The sequence below is a fragment of the Notolepis coatsorum genome, assembly GCF_963971535.1.
Source record: "Notolepis coatsorum genome assembly, chromosome: 17".
NCBI lineage: Eukaryota > Metazoa > Chordata > Actinopteri > Aulopiformes > Paralepididae > Notolepis > Notolepis coatsorum.
The window spans coordinates 21,277,247-21,292,513 of record NC_140181.1 but is presented as its reverse complement, the minus strand read 5'-3'; the positions used below and the strand labels follow the sequence as shown (position 1 = coordinate 21,292,513).

The 15,267-nt window shown below is 45.3% G+C and overlaps 1 protein-coding gene across 1 annotated transcript; it reads left to right on the top strand.

Annotated features, from left to right (window-relative positions):
- Positions 1 to 2,843: 2,843 nt before the first annotated feature.
- Positions 2,844 to 13,175, top strand: krt8 (keratin 8). The gene is made up of 8 exons (XM_084333709.1): positions 2,844 to 3,413; positions 6,452 to 6,660; positions 8,247 to 8,307; positions 8,762 to 8,857; positions 9,688 to 9,852; positions 10,592 to 10,717; positions 11,406 to 11,670; positions 12,123 to 13,175. The coding sequence occupies exons 1-8, from the start codon at positions 2,961 to 2,963 to the stop codon at positions 12,434 to 12,436; spliced, it is 1,689 nt and encodes a 562-aa protein (XP_084189835.1). The 5' UTR covers positions 2,844 to 2,960; the 3' UTR covers positions 12,437 to 13,175.
- The last annotated feature ends 2,092 nt before the right edge of the window (positions 13,176 to 15,267 follow it).

Below are 15,267 nucleotides of genomic sequence, written 5' to 3'. Positions count from 1 at the left end.
ACTATTCCTAATTTAGCTGGGGACCCCCTTGAACCCCCCCCCCCCCCCCCCTAGGATCCTGGGGATCCTTAACACAATAATTGCCAAGAACGAGTATACTCGTTATTGCCCGCCATGCGTTCAGCGCCAACAACGAGTTAACTCGTTTTTGGGATCGTTATTTCGTTTATTCGCTATATATCTATTCATAATTCATAGCTGCAGCCTCTGTATACCCTTCAGACCCTGTCTGAGCTGGCAAACGGTCAACACCGCCCTCTACTGCCTTGCGGAGCTATTGCATTCCATTGGAAATGGGCTGGTGTGTTTTATGAGCCGATCTGAGCCGCGGGGGCCCGCCCGTTCATGTGTAACGCTCGGTAATGCCGGGCGCCCCACTACGAGGGCCATTTCATGTATGTACGAGGAGATATAATAATGATAATCTAGCTTTGATTTCAGGATGATTAGATAATCAGCCGAAAAATTACAACGTGATGACTGGATTACACTAAAATGCCCTTTTCTCGTCTTTTTCCTGGAATTACTCAGAAGCACCCAAACCATACTCTATTCAAAACGGTATAAAACGGAAATGTACGGATGAAAAAACAATCTGTTTCGGGCATGTTGACTGGAAGCAACTCATTGACAGTCGTCGGCGTTATTAGACCCATAGCTATAATATAAGATATATTTTAAGCACTCGCAAATGTCGCAGTCTAAAACTATATCCATTGAATAAAGACCTGGCGCTGAAGGGGGATCAGCGCCCCCTGCTGCTGGCGGTCAATGTGTTAAGGGGCCCCAATTTGAGAATGCTGCTGTAGCTGCTTATCACCATAACGCTGCAGAATGATAACACTGCACATTCTCCACACGTGCCATGTCCTTGGTCATAACGGCCTTCTGGTGGTGAAATATGAACAGCATATGGCTCATTACACCCGCATGCAAGGGTGTATTGTCACCACTCACACCTTGTGTGTGTGTGTTTGTTTTTGTCTGTCTGTTCGTAACCACGACAACTTAAACCTTTCCTATCCGATTAATCTTAGGCAGTCAGCCAAGCTATTGTACTTTTTATTTCCTTTCTTTTTTAAGCTGACCGGAAGCTCTATAGGTCACTCTGTCAGTCGGTCTGACCGCAACAAAGTCCCAACCCTCTAGTGGCTACAGTTTTCGCCCTAGAAGGGTGGCATCGAGGTCAAGTGTGTGTGTGTGTGAATGTTTGTGTATGTGTTCATGCCAATTGGCAAAAAGGGTGCAGCCATTGCAAATTTGCACCTGCTTTTCAAGCGGTTAATGATAAATTGATGAATAGTTTATTTTCGGTCTTTGTTTACAGATAAATCAAAAACACACATGTGTGGACTTTCAAAAGGAAAAGAAAAAAAGAAAAAATCACAAATGCACATTATTCAAAGTAAGCTCACACACAAAATCCAAACTCAATGACCGAAAAAAGGAATAGGCTGAAGCACATGCTTATTTTTGCCTATCCTTTACAATTCTTAAAAACTAAATATACTTTAATATAAGAAGAAGAAAAAAAAGAAAAAAATATATATGCAGAACAATGTCAACGATTTAACAATTGGTGTAGTGCAGGACCAAGATGGTGACAGACAAGACTGTCAACTGAGGGACGCAATGTAGGGCCATGTCTAGTCAGACTACATGATGCTAGGTAGGGATGCCAGGTCTAGTCAGACTACATGATGCTAGGTAGGGATGCCAGGTCTAGTCAAACTACAAGACGCTAGGTAGGGATGCCAGGTCTAGTCAGACTACACAATAGCCTACTTAGTAATCTCATAATTCATATCTGGAGGGTGGATGTACGGACGTGGTGCATTCCTCCTAGTGCCATTCTAGTAGATCTTTGCATGTTTGGCAACAAAGCAATGCAAACCTTTTATTTTCTTTCATATTTTCAAAGAACTCAAAGTGCTTTCTATTAATTGTGAGTCAAGCATACATCTGATTGTTTTGGATCAGCCACAGAGGCTGGTGCTATTCAGAATTCTACTATTTCATATTGCAACAGTCAGACTACTGACATGATTGGAATAGTTTGATGCATGAAAGGATGTTCCTTCACAGTGTTTGTTTTTGTTTGCAGTGCTAAACCAAGTAAAATACCTAAAGGTAAAGAGATATAGCACACAAACACACACACACACTGGTCTTCAGGAAAGAGTTGATTTAGTCAACAAATACAATAACAAACGTTTGGACTGAATGGCCTTCATCAGAGAAGCACAATGAAGCTTAAGTCTGACTGACCACAGATTGGCCCCTTCCCAAAGTGACGAGGTGATCGAATGTGGCTGGTGATGACTTCAAACCCCTCTGCGTGTTCAGAGAACAGGCTTGGTTACAAGGCCTGGTTAGATCCAGCGTGGCCGGCGACACCAAACAGGGTGTGCTTACGTTTCACCTGGAACACTCCAACAGGTAACCTGCAGGCGCCCCCCCCCCCCCCCCCCCCCACACCACACACACAGATAAGGACTGAGAGAGATAGAAAGACACACCAACACACAAACAGACAAAGACAGAGCAGTAGCAATAGGAGAGAGAGAGAGAGAGAGGGAGAGAGAGAGAGAGGGGGAGAGAGAGAGAGAGGGGGAGAGAGAGACGGGATACAAGATCCCCAAACATCCAGTTGAAGAACAAAGTTCCCCGACTAAAAAACTCTCTAAAAAGCCAGATAATGCTTGAGAATAGCTCTCCAATGTGTCATAGTGTTGTGTTACAACCCCACCTCCTTCTCTCCCTTCACCCAGGGCTCCGGCCAATCACGGGCCGCCACAGTCCCCTCCCACAGCAGCTGGCAGTTAAAAACTCTTCAGTAAGTTCAGCCCTGTCTATCCACTGGTCTCTCCTTCAGCCAAGCAGTCAAACCCAGCCTGCCTGCCTGCCTGCCGATAAACCCCCCTAAACACTCACACCACAGACCACTCTAGACTCCCAGGATGTCGTTTAGGAAGACCAGCTCCTACACGGTCAAGTCGTCCTCCGGCGGAGCGGCTCCAAGGAATTTCAGCAGCCTGTCGTACTCCGGACCCAGCGCCACGGCCCGGCAGAGCTACAGTGTACGCAGCTCCTATGGGGGAGCCAACAGGGGCATGGGTGGCGGCAATTATGGAGGCATGGGAGGAGGAGGAGGCATGGGAGGCGGCATGGGTGGTGGCAGCTACATCTCCAGCTCCTCGGCCTACGGGGGTGGCATGGGCCTGGGCATGGGAATGGGCGCGGGGATGGGCATGGGCGGCGGATGTGTGGCCCCTATCACCGCTGTGCAGGTGAACAAGAGCCTGCTGGCCCCCCTGAACCTGGAGATTGACCCCAACATCCAGGCCGTCCGCACCCAGGAGAAGGAACAGATAAAGACCCTCAACAACCGATTTGCTTCATTCATTGACAAGGTCAGTGGTTGGACGGTCTAATCTGCGTCTCCGTGCGAGCCTGTCTGTCTGTCTGTCTGTGTGTGTGGGCGTGTGTGTGTGTGTGTGTGTGTGTGTGTGTGTGTGTGTGTGTGTGTGTGCGTGTGTGTGTGTGTGTGTGTGTGTGTGTGTGTGTGTGTGTGTGTGTGTGTTGTGTGAGTCTGTCCCTATGTCTGTCCCTATGTTTTACTTTGCCGTGTACTTGTAAAACAGACAGGGACATAATGTGAGAGGAATGTGATAGTCATTGTGTGGAAAAGGGCTGGGAGGTACAGTCTACCGAATATGAATAAATGTTTTACATTTAGTCATTTAGCTGATGCTTCTATCCAAAGCGACTTACAAGTTCTGTACAACAAGTCAGCAAGAAGTTCGGTACAACTCTTTCAGCTGAGTAACTATGTTCAATTGGTCAATATCATCATGGATCCATGCAAAGAGTGGATTTTTACTATGCCGTCATCCAACGATATATATGCATAATGCAAAATCATATACATACTGTATATTTGTAAGTTAATCAAAGAAAAAATACCACCAACGAAATAACACCATGACAGTTGTATTACAAGATAATGACTAATGAAAATATGTCATATCATATTGTGATTTGTACCGCTATATGCTGTGAAAAGAAAATGTTGTGATATTTTGGCCAAATCCTCCAGCCCTAGCCGAGAAAAGTTGACCAGTACACAATATCTACTGTCACCATGTGTTTTAGATCATCACCACCATGACCTTTCTTTGTCTGAAAGATTCTAGAATGCAGCTGTTAGATTGTTGAACAATGGTTCTGGGATGATGGGGGTTATGTAACATTTGACACAGCTGGGTCGGATTTTAAAAAGGATCAAGTACGCCTGCCTACATGCACTAACTGCTGATACCGTCCATTCCAGTCATTTGGGAGAAAGTTCACGTCCCTTCTGATATAGTCACAGTGATCACCCCAGAAACACCATGAAGGCAGAGTAGATAAGAATGCTTGTCCCCAGGGGTGGGGAATTTGCCTTCGTATCGAACACTTTTTTGGCAGTCCTTTTATAGTGATGAAAAACAGACGGCGAGAAGAGAGGAGAGAGACGAGAGGGAGAGTGAGGGAGAGAGAGAGTAGAGAAGAGAGGGAGAGAGAGAGGGAAAGAGAGAGCGAGAAGGGTGTGTCCGACGTAGAGTTCATAGCATGTGATACAAGTTACCTTGGGAATGGACCTGCCCAGCAGTTTGGGTGTGGCCCCTTTACACTGGCCTGATGGACATGCCACAAACACACACACATGCACGCATACAGTACAGTACACACACACACACAGAAACAAATGCGCACACACACACAGTCATCATCATTGTTTGCCAATTACAAATAAGTATCCCTCCTCTTACACTGGCACACATACACACATAAATGAGGTGTCTGTTGCAAAAACATGCAAAATAACACACCTGGAATTCATTTATGACCTAATTTCAATAGGTAAATTTTAATGCAGCTTTATCCTGCACTGAATTGTGGGTATTTCCCTGTTGTAATAGACTCTTGTCGCAGACAGGATCTGACTCCACGCCACGAGGCCTCGGCAGGTTAATATTTAAAAAGGCCATCGGTTTCATGTTCCGTCCGATGCCAGCGGCTTACATAACCCACCCCCTTTCTCCCTGCGTCAGAATGAAAGAAATGAGAATAGCCAGACTCTTTCATCAGCGACTTCACATTCCGCTGCCCCGATAAGACGACTCTTCTCTTATCTTGAGATAAACAGTTAATTCTCAAGCGCTCATTATCTGTGGAACATTAACTCCACTTTGCTGAGGTGAATCGTAGCAGTGGAGTAGTAGTTGTGTGTGTACTGTATTCAGAGGTTACACACCTACTGGTATCAACCTAGGAGGATGGGGTTACAGCCTGTACCTGTTATTATATAATGAGGTGGAGCCACAGTATACCCAGCTCACCTCAGCAGACAGGACAGACACTACTACTACTATACCACTGGTTAATGGATCCTCTTTTTATGAGAACATTCCAGATTCCAGAACATTCTATAGATCGCACCGCGGCGGCCAGAATGTGACGAGTGACCAAGGTTCACTGTCATTAATCTGTTTCACGCCCTGTCATTACTGTCCACAAGTATGCCTCTCGCCGCTCCCCCTCCTCTCCCTCTCCATCCTCCTCATTTCTCCTCTTAACCTCCTTTGCCCTCTTCTCCCCCCTTTCGCTCTCTCTCTCTCTCTACCCACATCACTGTCACCCCCCCCCCCCCCCCCCCCCAACCGGCTTGCATTATTTCCCTCCCTCTCTCCTCTCTTTTCCACCTCTACCTTCACCCCCCCCTCACTCCCTCCCTCCCTCCTCACACCTAAACCAGTTAAATATTCACTTATATACAACCTGCTTGCAAATTCTAACCTGGCTGTAGTACCTGGTGTTGCCTCTCAGTGTGAGTTCACTCCTCCACCATGTGAAAACAGGAAAGCATCGAAAAGAAGGGGTTAAATAACTCTATGACTCACCGGCTTTTTCCAACCTCACCTTCCTCTCCGAGCCCCCCCCCCCCCCCCCCCCCCCCCCATTCAGGATGCATGAACACCAGGCCTTCCTTTGGAAAAACACTGCTATCCTGAAAACACAGCCAGCGTTTGCTTACAAAGGCTCCAAACATAGAGATTCAGAACAATGAACGCTGTAGATTATGTACAGTATAGGGAGGTATGGCTGATGGGATGGCAGAGCCTGGTTATGAGGTCGTATCATGTCAGAGCGTGGGCTACCGTTGCATTGCAGTTTTTTAGTTTAACTTAGTTTGACAACAAGATAAAACACCTGTCTGGCATAATGTGATAGCATTACAACAATGTTGTTGGAGTAATGTAATACCGACCTCCCTCTCCTTCGCTTACACAATACACACACTCAGATTTAAGAAATATCACACAATACAAATGCAATACACTTGCCCCGTTCCCCCTTCCATGCCCTCTAACCTGCTCCCGCTGTGATGTCACTTCCTGGCGTATAGGTGCGCTTCCTGGAGCAGCAGAACAAGATGCTGGAGACCAAGTGGTCACTCCTGCAGGGCCAGACCACGACCCGCTCCAACATCGACGGCATGTTCGAGGCCTACATCGCCAACCTGCGCAGACAGCTCGACGGACTCGGCAACGATAAGATGAGGCTGGAGGCTGACCTCCACAACATGCAGGGACTGGTGGAGGACTTCAAGAACAAGTGAGTGTGGAATGGAGGAGGAGGTGGGGGGGAGGGTAGAGGTGATGGAGAAGGTTAGAGATCGGTTGGAGGTAGTAAAGGAGGGGTACGCATAGGGCATACTAGAGAACACCAGGACCAACTGAGTGTGAAAGGGAGCGAGAGAGGAGACTAGGAAAGTATATGGCAGGAAAGGTATAAGACTTTTATATGGCAGGAAAGGTATAGGCCTTTTATATGGCAGGAAAGGTATAGGACTTGTATATGGCAGGACAGGTATGACTTTTATATGGCAGGAAAGGTATAGGACTTTTATATGGCAGGAAGGGGAATATGCGGATAGGGAGTATACTGTGTGAACCCTGCATACTTTATTTACAGAAGAAGAACAAAAACAAACTCCTCCCATAAAATGTATGGTCACAAATAGTTTATTGTAGTCTTGAGACTCGTCAAAGTGTGGAGCCGGGAGAAACTGCATTCTGCTGTCTGACAAATCGACATTGTTTCCTCTTCATTTAAACGTCGGTATACTAACAACATTACAATGCGTGTTGTGCACACACCATATGAGGAGCCCAGGAGATGACGACCATCCCCGAAGTGATTCAACTCTAGTCGGGTCACTTCAATAACAACAAGTCATACTGAAGTAATGGTTCTGCAGGCTACTCCCTCCATCTGTCCATATAGCCTTACATCATTCAATTTGCGTGGGGAATTACAGCAGCGAACAGGCACGTCCCGAAGATACAAAAACACTGTGTTACACGTGACCGCGGGTGAAAATCATTAACATGACCGAGTTGGATGTCTTTCAGCTTAGCGCAGTGTTTCACACCCACTCACACAAAGACACCATTACACGGTTGAAGAACGTTTACCTGTGTGCACACTGAACAGTCCACGCTCCAGCAGCATGCACACAGACAAGCCAATGCCACGCCTATCGGTCGGTTCTTATGGCCAAGTGGAGCGTGACAGTTGAAGTCAGAGGGGCCCCAAGGGGAGGAAGAGCAGGAACACCCTCTCATGCTTGGCCCTGGGTCAGTTGTCATTGTCTAAGACTCCAGTGTCCTGATGGGGGATGTCAGGGATGGAGCGCTCACGCCTCCTAGTGGTTGCATTAGCATATCACTGCCGCTGGAAGGAAAAGGCCTAGTGGTATTTTTCCAAAAGTCGACTTTTCAGCGATTAAGAATACAATGGGTTGGAAATAGGTTTCATGGGTTATTTTAATTCAAGTAGGCCTCAAGGAAGGAAGGAATAAAGAAAGAAAGAAAGAAAGAAAGAAAGAAAGAAAGAAAGAAAGAAAGAAAGAAAGAAAGAAAGAAAGAAAGAAAGGAAGGAAGGAAGAAAGAAAGAAAGAAAGAAAGAAAGAAAGAAAGAAAGAAAGAAAGAAAGAAAGAAAGAAAGAAAGAAAGAAAGAAAGAAAGAAAGAAAGAAAGAAAGAAAGAAAGAAAGAAAGAATTTCTTTTACATGATTTTCAAACAACCACAACAGTACAATAGTCTCAAAACTACATGGAGACATGCATTTCTGTACTGTAGCATGTTAGGTCTGAAACTATGACACATCATGACAGCATCTATTTTCTCTCTTCCAGGTATGAAGATGAAATCAACAGGCGCACGGAATGTGAGAACGACTTTGTGCTCATCAAGAAGGTCAGCATAAAGACTTTTCACATGGTTTCTTTCATCATCTGTCATCTGGCATCTGATTCCTTTAGGCCAAAAACTTTTGTTTCCAAGGTCAACCTCTCAGAATAAGATTATATTGATTACATTGATATATCAGATTGATGCTTGTGTATTATTGATATTTTACAATACATTTTGAAAGGGTTTTGGTAATTTAACTTTTACCATGTATCACCATGGTACCATTAATACTATGGTATAAACAAATGTAAACCATGATGATGGTGGTTTTTCCATCTTTATTTTCCTTTTTTTAAACACCATGATTTTTTCGGTCAAAATGAAAGTTGCCTACATTTCAAGTAAAAACTGGAAAATCACAATATCTGACCCAATGCAGGAGTTACTCTAAAAGCCACCTTGCCCTTGTAATTATGAATTCTGTATCTTAACAGTTGGGCTTCTGTGTTTTTCACAGGATGTCGATGAGGCCTACATGAATAAGGTAGAGCTGGAAGCCAAGCTGGAGAGCCTGACAGACGAGATCAACTTCCTCAGGCAGATCTACGAGGAGGTAAGGAAGGAAACCAGTGGGAAACTTCACCTACCTAGAGATAGATAGAGACGAGGCGGTAAGGAAGGAAACCAGTGGGATAGGTCACCTACCTAGTGATAGATAGAGACGAGGAGGTAAGGAAGGAAACCAGTGGGATAGGTCACCTACCTAGTGATAGATAGATGAGGACGTAAGGAAGGAAACCAGTGGGATAGGTCACTTACCTAGAGATAGATGGAGACGAGGAGGTAAGGAAGGAAACCAGTGGGATAGGTCACCTACCTAGTGATAGATAGATGAGGAGGTAAGGAAGGAAACCAGTGGGATAGGTCACTTACCTAGAGATAGATGGAGACGAGGAGGTAAGGAAGGAAACCAGTGGGATAGGTCACTTACCTAGAGATAGATAGAGACGAGGAGGTAAGGAAGGTACTGCATATGTTCTAATAATTACAAAATACCCACACAAAAACCAACCATCATGAGTTACAAGTACTATTTTTCTAAATTGTGAGTTGGAAGCGTATCGTTTAGAAATGACAAATAGATGTGTCTCATGAACATTAGTCTTGATTTAGGCAGATAGCGGTCTATTTTGAGCTTTGGCTTGTCATCTTATGGTATAATTTAGAATGAATGGTTTCCTTGGTGCTTCTGTGGGCTTTCCCCAGCATCTGGTTCACATTTTGAGTGTGTACGTTTGTACATTTTCTTTTTGGAACCAAACTGCGGCTGGGTGTCTATAACAAGGGTGGTTTCAATCGATAGTATAGAGTCTATATTCGAGAGTTTGCATCGGACATCTGTATGATTCTCTCTCTCTCTCTCTCTCTCTCCAACCTCTCCAGGAACTGCACGAGCTCCAGAGCCAGATCAAGGACACCTCGGTCGTAGTGGAGATGGACAACAGCCGTAACTTGGACATGGACTCCATCGTTGCTGAAGTGCGCGCCCAATACGAGGACATCGCCAACCGCAGCCGTGCCGAGGCCGAGACGTGGTACAAGTCCAAGGTAAAGTCAAATACTGTTTAAAGTTACAAGGGGAAAAAAAGTCCAGTTCAGATTAATTTTTCAAATAATCAAATGAAAACCCAAAAACCTCTTTTGTTTGTATCCATATAAACGTGGTTTATTTTCACATACATGTGCTTAAAGTGATGGCACTTCCCTTACTAAAAAGTATCATGGTATATCCATAATGGTTTGGTCACTACTATGATATTACCATCGGTGCCACGGTATTATTTAAGTACAAACGTGATACCACGGTGAAATATAACTTTTACCATGATTGTATCATGGTAAATTATTCAAACAATGGCCGGTACAATATGGTAAAACTGCGATTACCATCATACTACTGTAACGGATGGTACCGCCAAGCCCAGTCACGAAGCACTTCGGTCGTGAGTTGAGAAGTGGCTGAGGCGCGGTAGCGGTACCAGGAAGTAAAACTCACTCCCCAGAGGCATCCAGACTGAGCGCTTAGAGAGGAATTCCTTTCTTGGCACAGTGGTCTGTGATGTCGCCCGCGGTGCGGACGCCCGGGGTTCGACTCCCACTCAAGGCATGGTCGAAGTAGTGGCAGGTTCAGTGTTGAACCGGCTACACTACCATGATTTATTTTGCAACCTACCAAAATATATGCAGGTCTGTTTTATTTCTGAAATAACATATAAAAAAATGTACAGTCACAAAGATCTTGTCAAATCAGAGTCACTAATCTATTGCTTTCCTGTCCCCCGTTCAGTACGATGAGATGCAGACCTCCGCCACCAGGTACGGAGACGACCTGAGATCCAGCAAGACAGAGATCTCAGACCTCAACCGCATGATCCAGAGACTCACGTCAGAGATCGACTCCGTCAAGGGACAGGTACTGAAGAAACCTTCCTCATGTCACACATTCCTACATGACACACGCATGTTTTTTTGCATGTTCCTACTGTATGTGTCTTGTTCTGCGTGTCTACCAAGATATTTTCAAAAACAACCTCAAAAGCCCCAAAATGGGGAAATACAAAAAAAAAATGAATCCATGGCTTTGAGCTCCACTGTAGGTTTTAGACGCTGGTGGGACTCGTCATCCTTCTACCAGAGCAAATATGATACTGTACTAGAAACACTTGCAGTATGTACACAACACACTATTCCAACAGTGGACCTATTATTATAATAATCACACATACAGTATGTTGACTTAAAAGGTGCATGCCCCAGTTTCGGGGGAAGGAGACTTCATATTTATATTTGTAGGCCCTGCGATTAGTTTACAAAACATATTTACTACACACACATGTCATTCTTCCAATTGTTCTGAAGAATGATGTGTTCCAATCACGTCATCATGAATCAAAACTCAAAGATTTTGGAGGCACTGTGAATTAAATGTAAGCCTATAAATATGTCTGTAAGAGGAGTCACAGGCCCCCGCCTTTATAAACAACAGTAACTTTTCAGGTAGATTTAGCTTTTTAGTTTCCGTATTATGATGACAATATACCTCAGGACCTTTTCCCACTTTCTGACTCCGTCTTTAACGTCTCATCCGTCTCCTGTCACAGCGCGCCAACCTGGAGTCTCAGATCGCTGAGGCGGAGGAGCGCGGAGAGATGGCCGTCAGGGACGCCCGGGCCCGCATCAAGGACCTTGAGGACGCCCTCCAGAGAGCCAAGCAGGACATGGCCCGCCAGATCAGAGAGTACCAGGACCTGATGAACGTCAAGCTGGCCCTGGACATCGAGATCGCCACATACAGGAAGCTCCTGGAGGGAGAGGAGGACAGACTGGCGACAGGCATCAAGTCAATCAACATCTCCCAACAGAGCAGTGAGTACCAACATATTCGTTACCCTAAAGAGGATTTGCTCACGGCATGTGATTATTTCATAAAAAACATAAACAGATCACTGATAACTTTAGCTTCATTCCATAGAGGTCATGGTCAAGGGCAATAGATTCATCATACAGCACATAAGTACAGTAGCTACAACGCAAATAAGTTGCCAACCAGAGTGCAAATGTAACAGTAAAAGTGCAATAACGATACAAAAGTGATTCAACTGGAATATATATAAATGAGTACTACTGAGTAATAATGCTAATCTGATGTATGTACAGTGTTACAGTAGTATTATGTACAATGATACAGGTATAAACACACTATGGTAGTAACCACACTGGCCAGTCTCCACATTGGTAGCGTCCGTTCGTCTCCTCTTCTAAGGATGTCTCTAACTGACCCTGTTGTTTACGGCCGACCTCCCTCCTCCTCCCCACAGGCTCCTACAGCTCCTTCCCCACAGAGAAGAGCTCCTCCTACTCCAACAATTACTCCAGCAACTACGGTGGCGGCTATGGCGGTGGATACAGCAGCGGATATGGCGGCAGCAGCAGCGGCGGCGGTGGCGGCTACAGCTCCGGCGGCTTCGGCGGCTCCGGCGGCTTCCGTGCTTCCGAAGGCTTCAGCGCTGGCAGCGGCGGTGGCTACACGACCTCCTCCTCCACCCAGAACAAGAAGAGCGTTGTCATCAAGATGATCGAGACCAAGGACGGCAAAGTGGTGTCGGAGTCCTCTGAGGTGGTTGAGGATTGAGAGCCGGTTTTTAGTTTAGCGGTTTAGCTACATGTCCACTGTTATCCTGGCAGTTCTTATTCAGTAGTTTTATACTCTCAGTTCACCCCCCCCCCCCCCCCCCCACCAACCACCCACCCACATCTACAGCATATTAAACCAGTCTGAGGTCATTGCTTACCAGCCATGCTCCACTAGGCCTTATACGTGTATGTATGCTAAAGCAATAGAAAGAAAAAAACTAACCCGACCAAAGATTTGAAAGGGACCAAAGCAATCTATTTTGTCGTTCTTACTTGTGTATGTCTACAGTTTCAATGTTTTGTCTGCACTAAAACAGCTGTTTGAAGTATTTGTCTCACAAGCTTGACAAATAACCGGACAAATTGCAACTATGAAAAAATAAAATAGAACATTCCCTCCCAAGATCCATGCAACTTTGTACTATTCCACACATAGTAAAGGGCTATTCCCCTCAAAAGATTAAATATAGAAGTTGCATAAAACGGACAATGTGTCCAGAAAGTGGTGTTGTCAAAGGAATGTGAATGTAATGAAACAGTACGTGCGGCAGTGGGGTTTTTTTTTGGTCGACTAATGTCTTCAAAACGTCTGCTACGGTAGGTAGTGCGTGTCTTCCCTATGAGCGTGTCTTGTAACTGAAAGTGACTGACCCCTAAGGAGGCGAACCACACTGTACTGCTGTCCTGAGGTGCTGTTTTTGCTACCAAACCAAATAAAATGTGTTTACTGAAAAAAATTAACATTCTGAACTGTTCTTTTTCCTTTTGAATGAATGAATGAGTGAATCAATCAGTCAGTCAACCAGCCATTATTCAATAAATGGGTCCATCAATCAGCCAATGGATGAATGAATGAATCTATATACAAATCTGATTGATATCAGTTTCATCGCTGTGTGTCTCAGAGAGAGGGTCCAGGTGCATGCTAGCCTAGTTTAGCACCATAACTGGAAGCTGTAGGGAGCAGCGAGCCTATCTCTGTCAAAGGTGAAGAAATACAACTCCAAAACTGACACACAGAGAGGAAACTGATATCAAATCAATCTTCTTGTTTGACTCTTGGGAAGATGGCAAATATAGGCACGTGCCGTCAGGGCCGCGGGAAGTCCGCGGGAAGTGGGGGTGCTGAGATAAGTGATATAATAATAACGTCATAGGTTTACCACTAAACCAACACTCTCGTTCACTAGAGGAGACCACTGCCCAACTCCGCGCCCTCACGCTCAGCTCTGCGGAGCGTGCGAGACAAACAATGTAACCATTTTGATGCATACATCACAGCCCAGCCTACCCCACCTGTTGCGCCCCCGTACCAGAACGCTACGACGGGGACGTATCTAAATGTCGTGCCTTTATTTTTCAATGTTCACTAGTATTCGGACAACAGCCGCACACTTCCAAAGTGATACATCTAAAATCGCTTACCTGTCGGATCTGCTCAAGGGTCCTGCGTTAGAATGGGCGACAGGCAGCTCTCCACTTCAGTCAGTCCTCCCTCTGCAATTCGTTCCCTGCATACATGATCGCCGACATGCAAAAGGTCTTCGAACACCCTCCCGGGGGCTCGGATAGTTCTGCTGGCTTGTTCACGCCAGGGAAACCACAGATATATTCCTTTACTGCGAATTCAGCGTCCCAAAACTATTCCAGGCTGCGTCTATTTATTTACCAACGGATTTCCAGTTCCGCGTTGACGCTTCCAGGCCGCGTCTATTCGAATCCCAACCGGTTCATGCGTCGGCTACACGCTGCTTTAATAACACTGCATTATCGAGACAGCGCCCCTATGAGGATCTAGCAATGAATTCCAAGAGTAGGGTAAATCTGCAGTGCTGCTCCGCTCTGTGACATTGAGTAGCCTCGGTATTACAATGGAATAAAAGCCAAAACAACCTTGCAGTTGCAGTTACACTCCCCACCAGCAGAGGGTGCTGCAGCCCCCGCCGCACCCCCACTTGAATGAATGAATGAATGAATGAATGAATGAATGAATGAAAACTTTATTTAACAGATTGCAGAATGGGTACAATACAGTACGGCTCAATACATACAATTGTTAAGGGGATGCAGACCTGAGAAAGACGTTTGTCTTGTTTCCATCAGGGTCCCCCATTTTCAATTCATATAGACATTTATGACATACACAACATACATGACATTTATGGCATAGGGACATATAGGTATTTAGTACTGATACATTTGTGACATAAGCGGTATTCAAATATACAGTACTGTTACCCCTAGATCCTGACAGAGTATATACATATGATGGGGAGGGGACTGTACATTAGGAGGGGGGACTGTACATTAGCCGCGTCCCTGCGTGCTGTGAGCTTTGAGATTGGTATAATACTCTAATTATACATTGTGCCAAGCACAAATGCTATGGGTGAGTGCAGTGTCAAGGAAATGCCAAGTCAAGTCAAGTCAAGTCAAGTCAAGAGTTTTATTTGTCACGGCATACGAGTATACAATGAAATGCGGGTGGTCTTGCCCGCAACGATGTGCAATACAGTGGGTACAACATATAATAGAATCCAATACAAAAAAAATTGTGCAATAACAGGTAACAGGTAACATGGTGTGACATCAAAATCGGTATCTGTACATAGTTATTTACAGAGAATATAGGACATGCTAGGTAGCTTTGGTAGTGCAATACACTGTTACTGTTGCTAATACTGATTTAAAGTGGCCTTTCCTTTTGGCAATAAGTGTGAGTGTGTGCGCATGAGTGTGTGCCCGCTCATGTTGAAGTGTTAAAGTGGCTGCTAGTGTGTGAGCGTGCACAGCGTGCGTGTCGTGTGTGTGCTCATGTGTGGATAGTTC

Coding starts and splice junctions, on each gene's coding strand:
- krt8 (XM_084333709.1), top strand. CDS start 2,961: ATGTCGTTTAGGAAGACCAGCTCCTACACGGTCAAGTCGTCCTCCGGC. Junction 8,308..8,761: donor ACTTTGTGCTCATCAAGAAG/GTCAGCATAAAG, acceptor TGTTTTTCACAG/GATGTCGATGAGGCCTACAT. Junction 8,858..9,687: donor TCAGGCAGATCTACGAGGAG/GTAAGGAAGGAA, acceptor CAACCTCTCCAG/GAACTGCACGAGCTCCAGAG.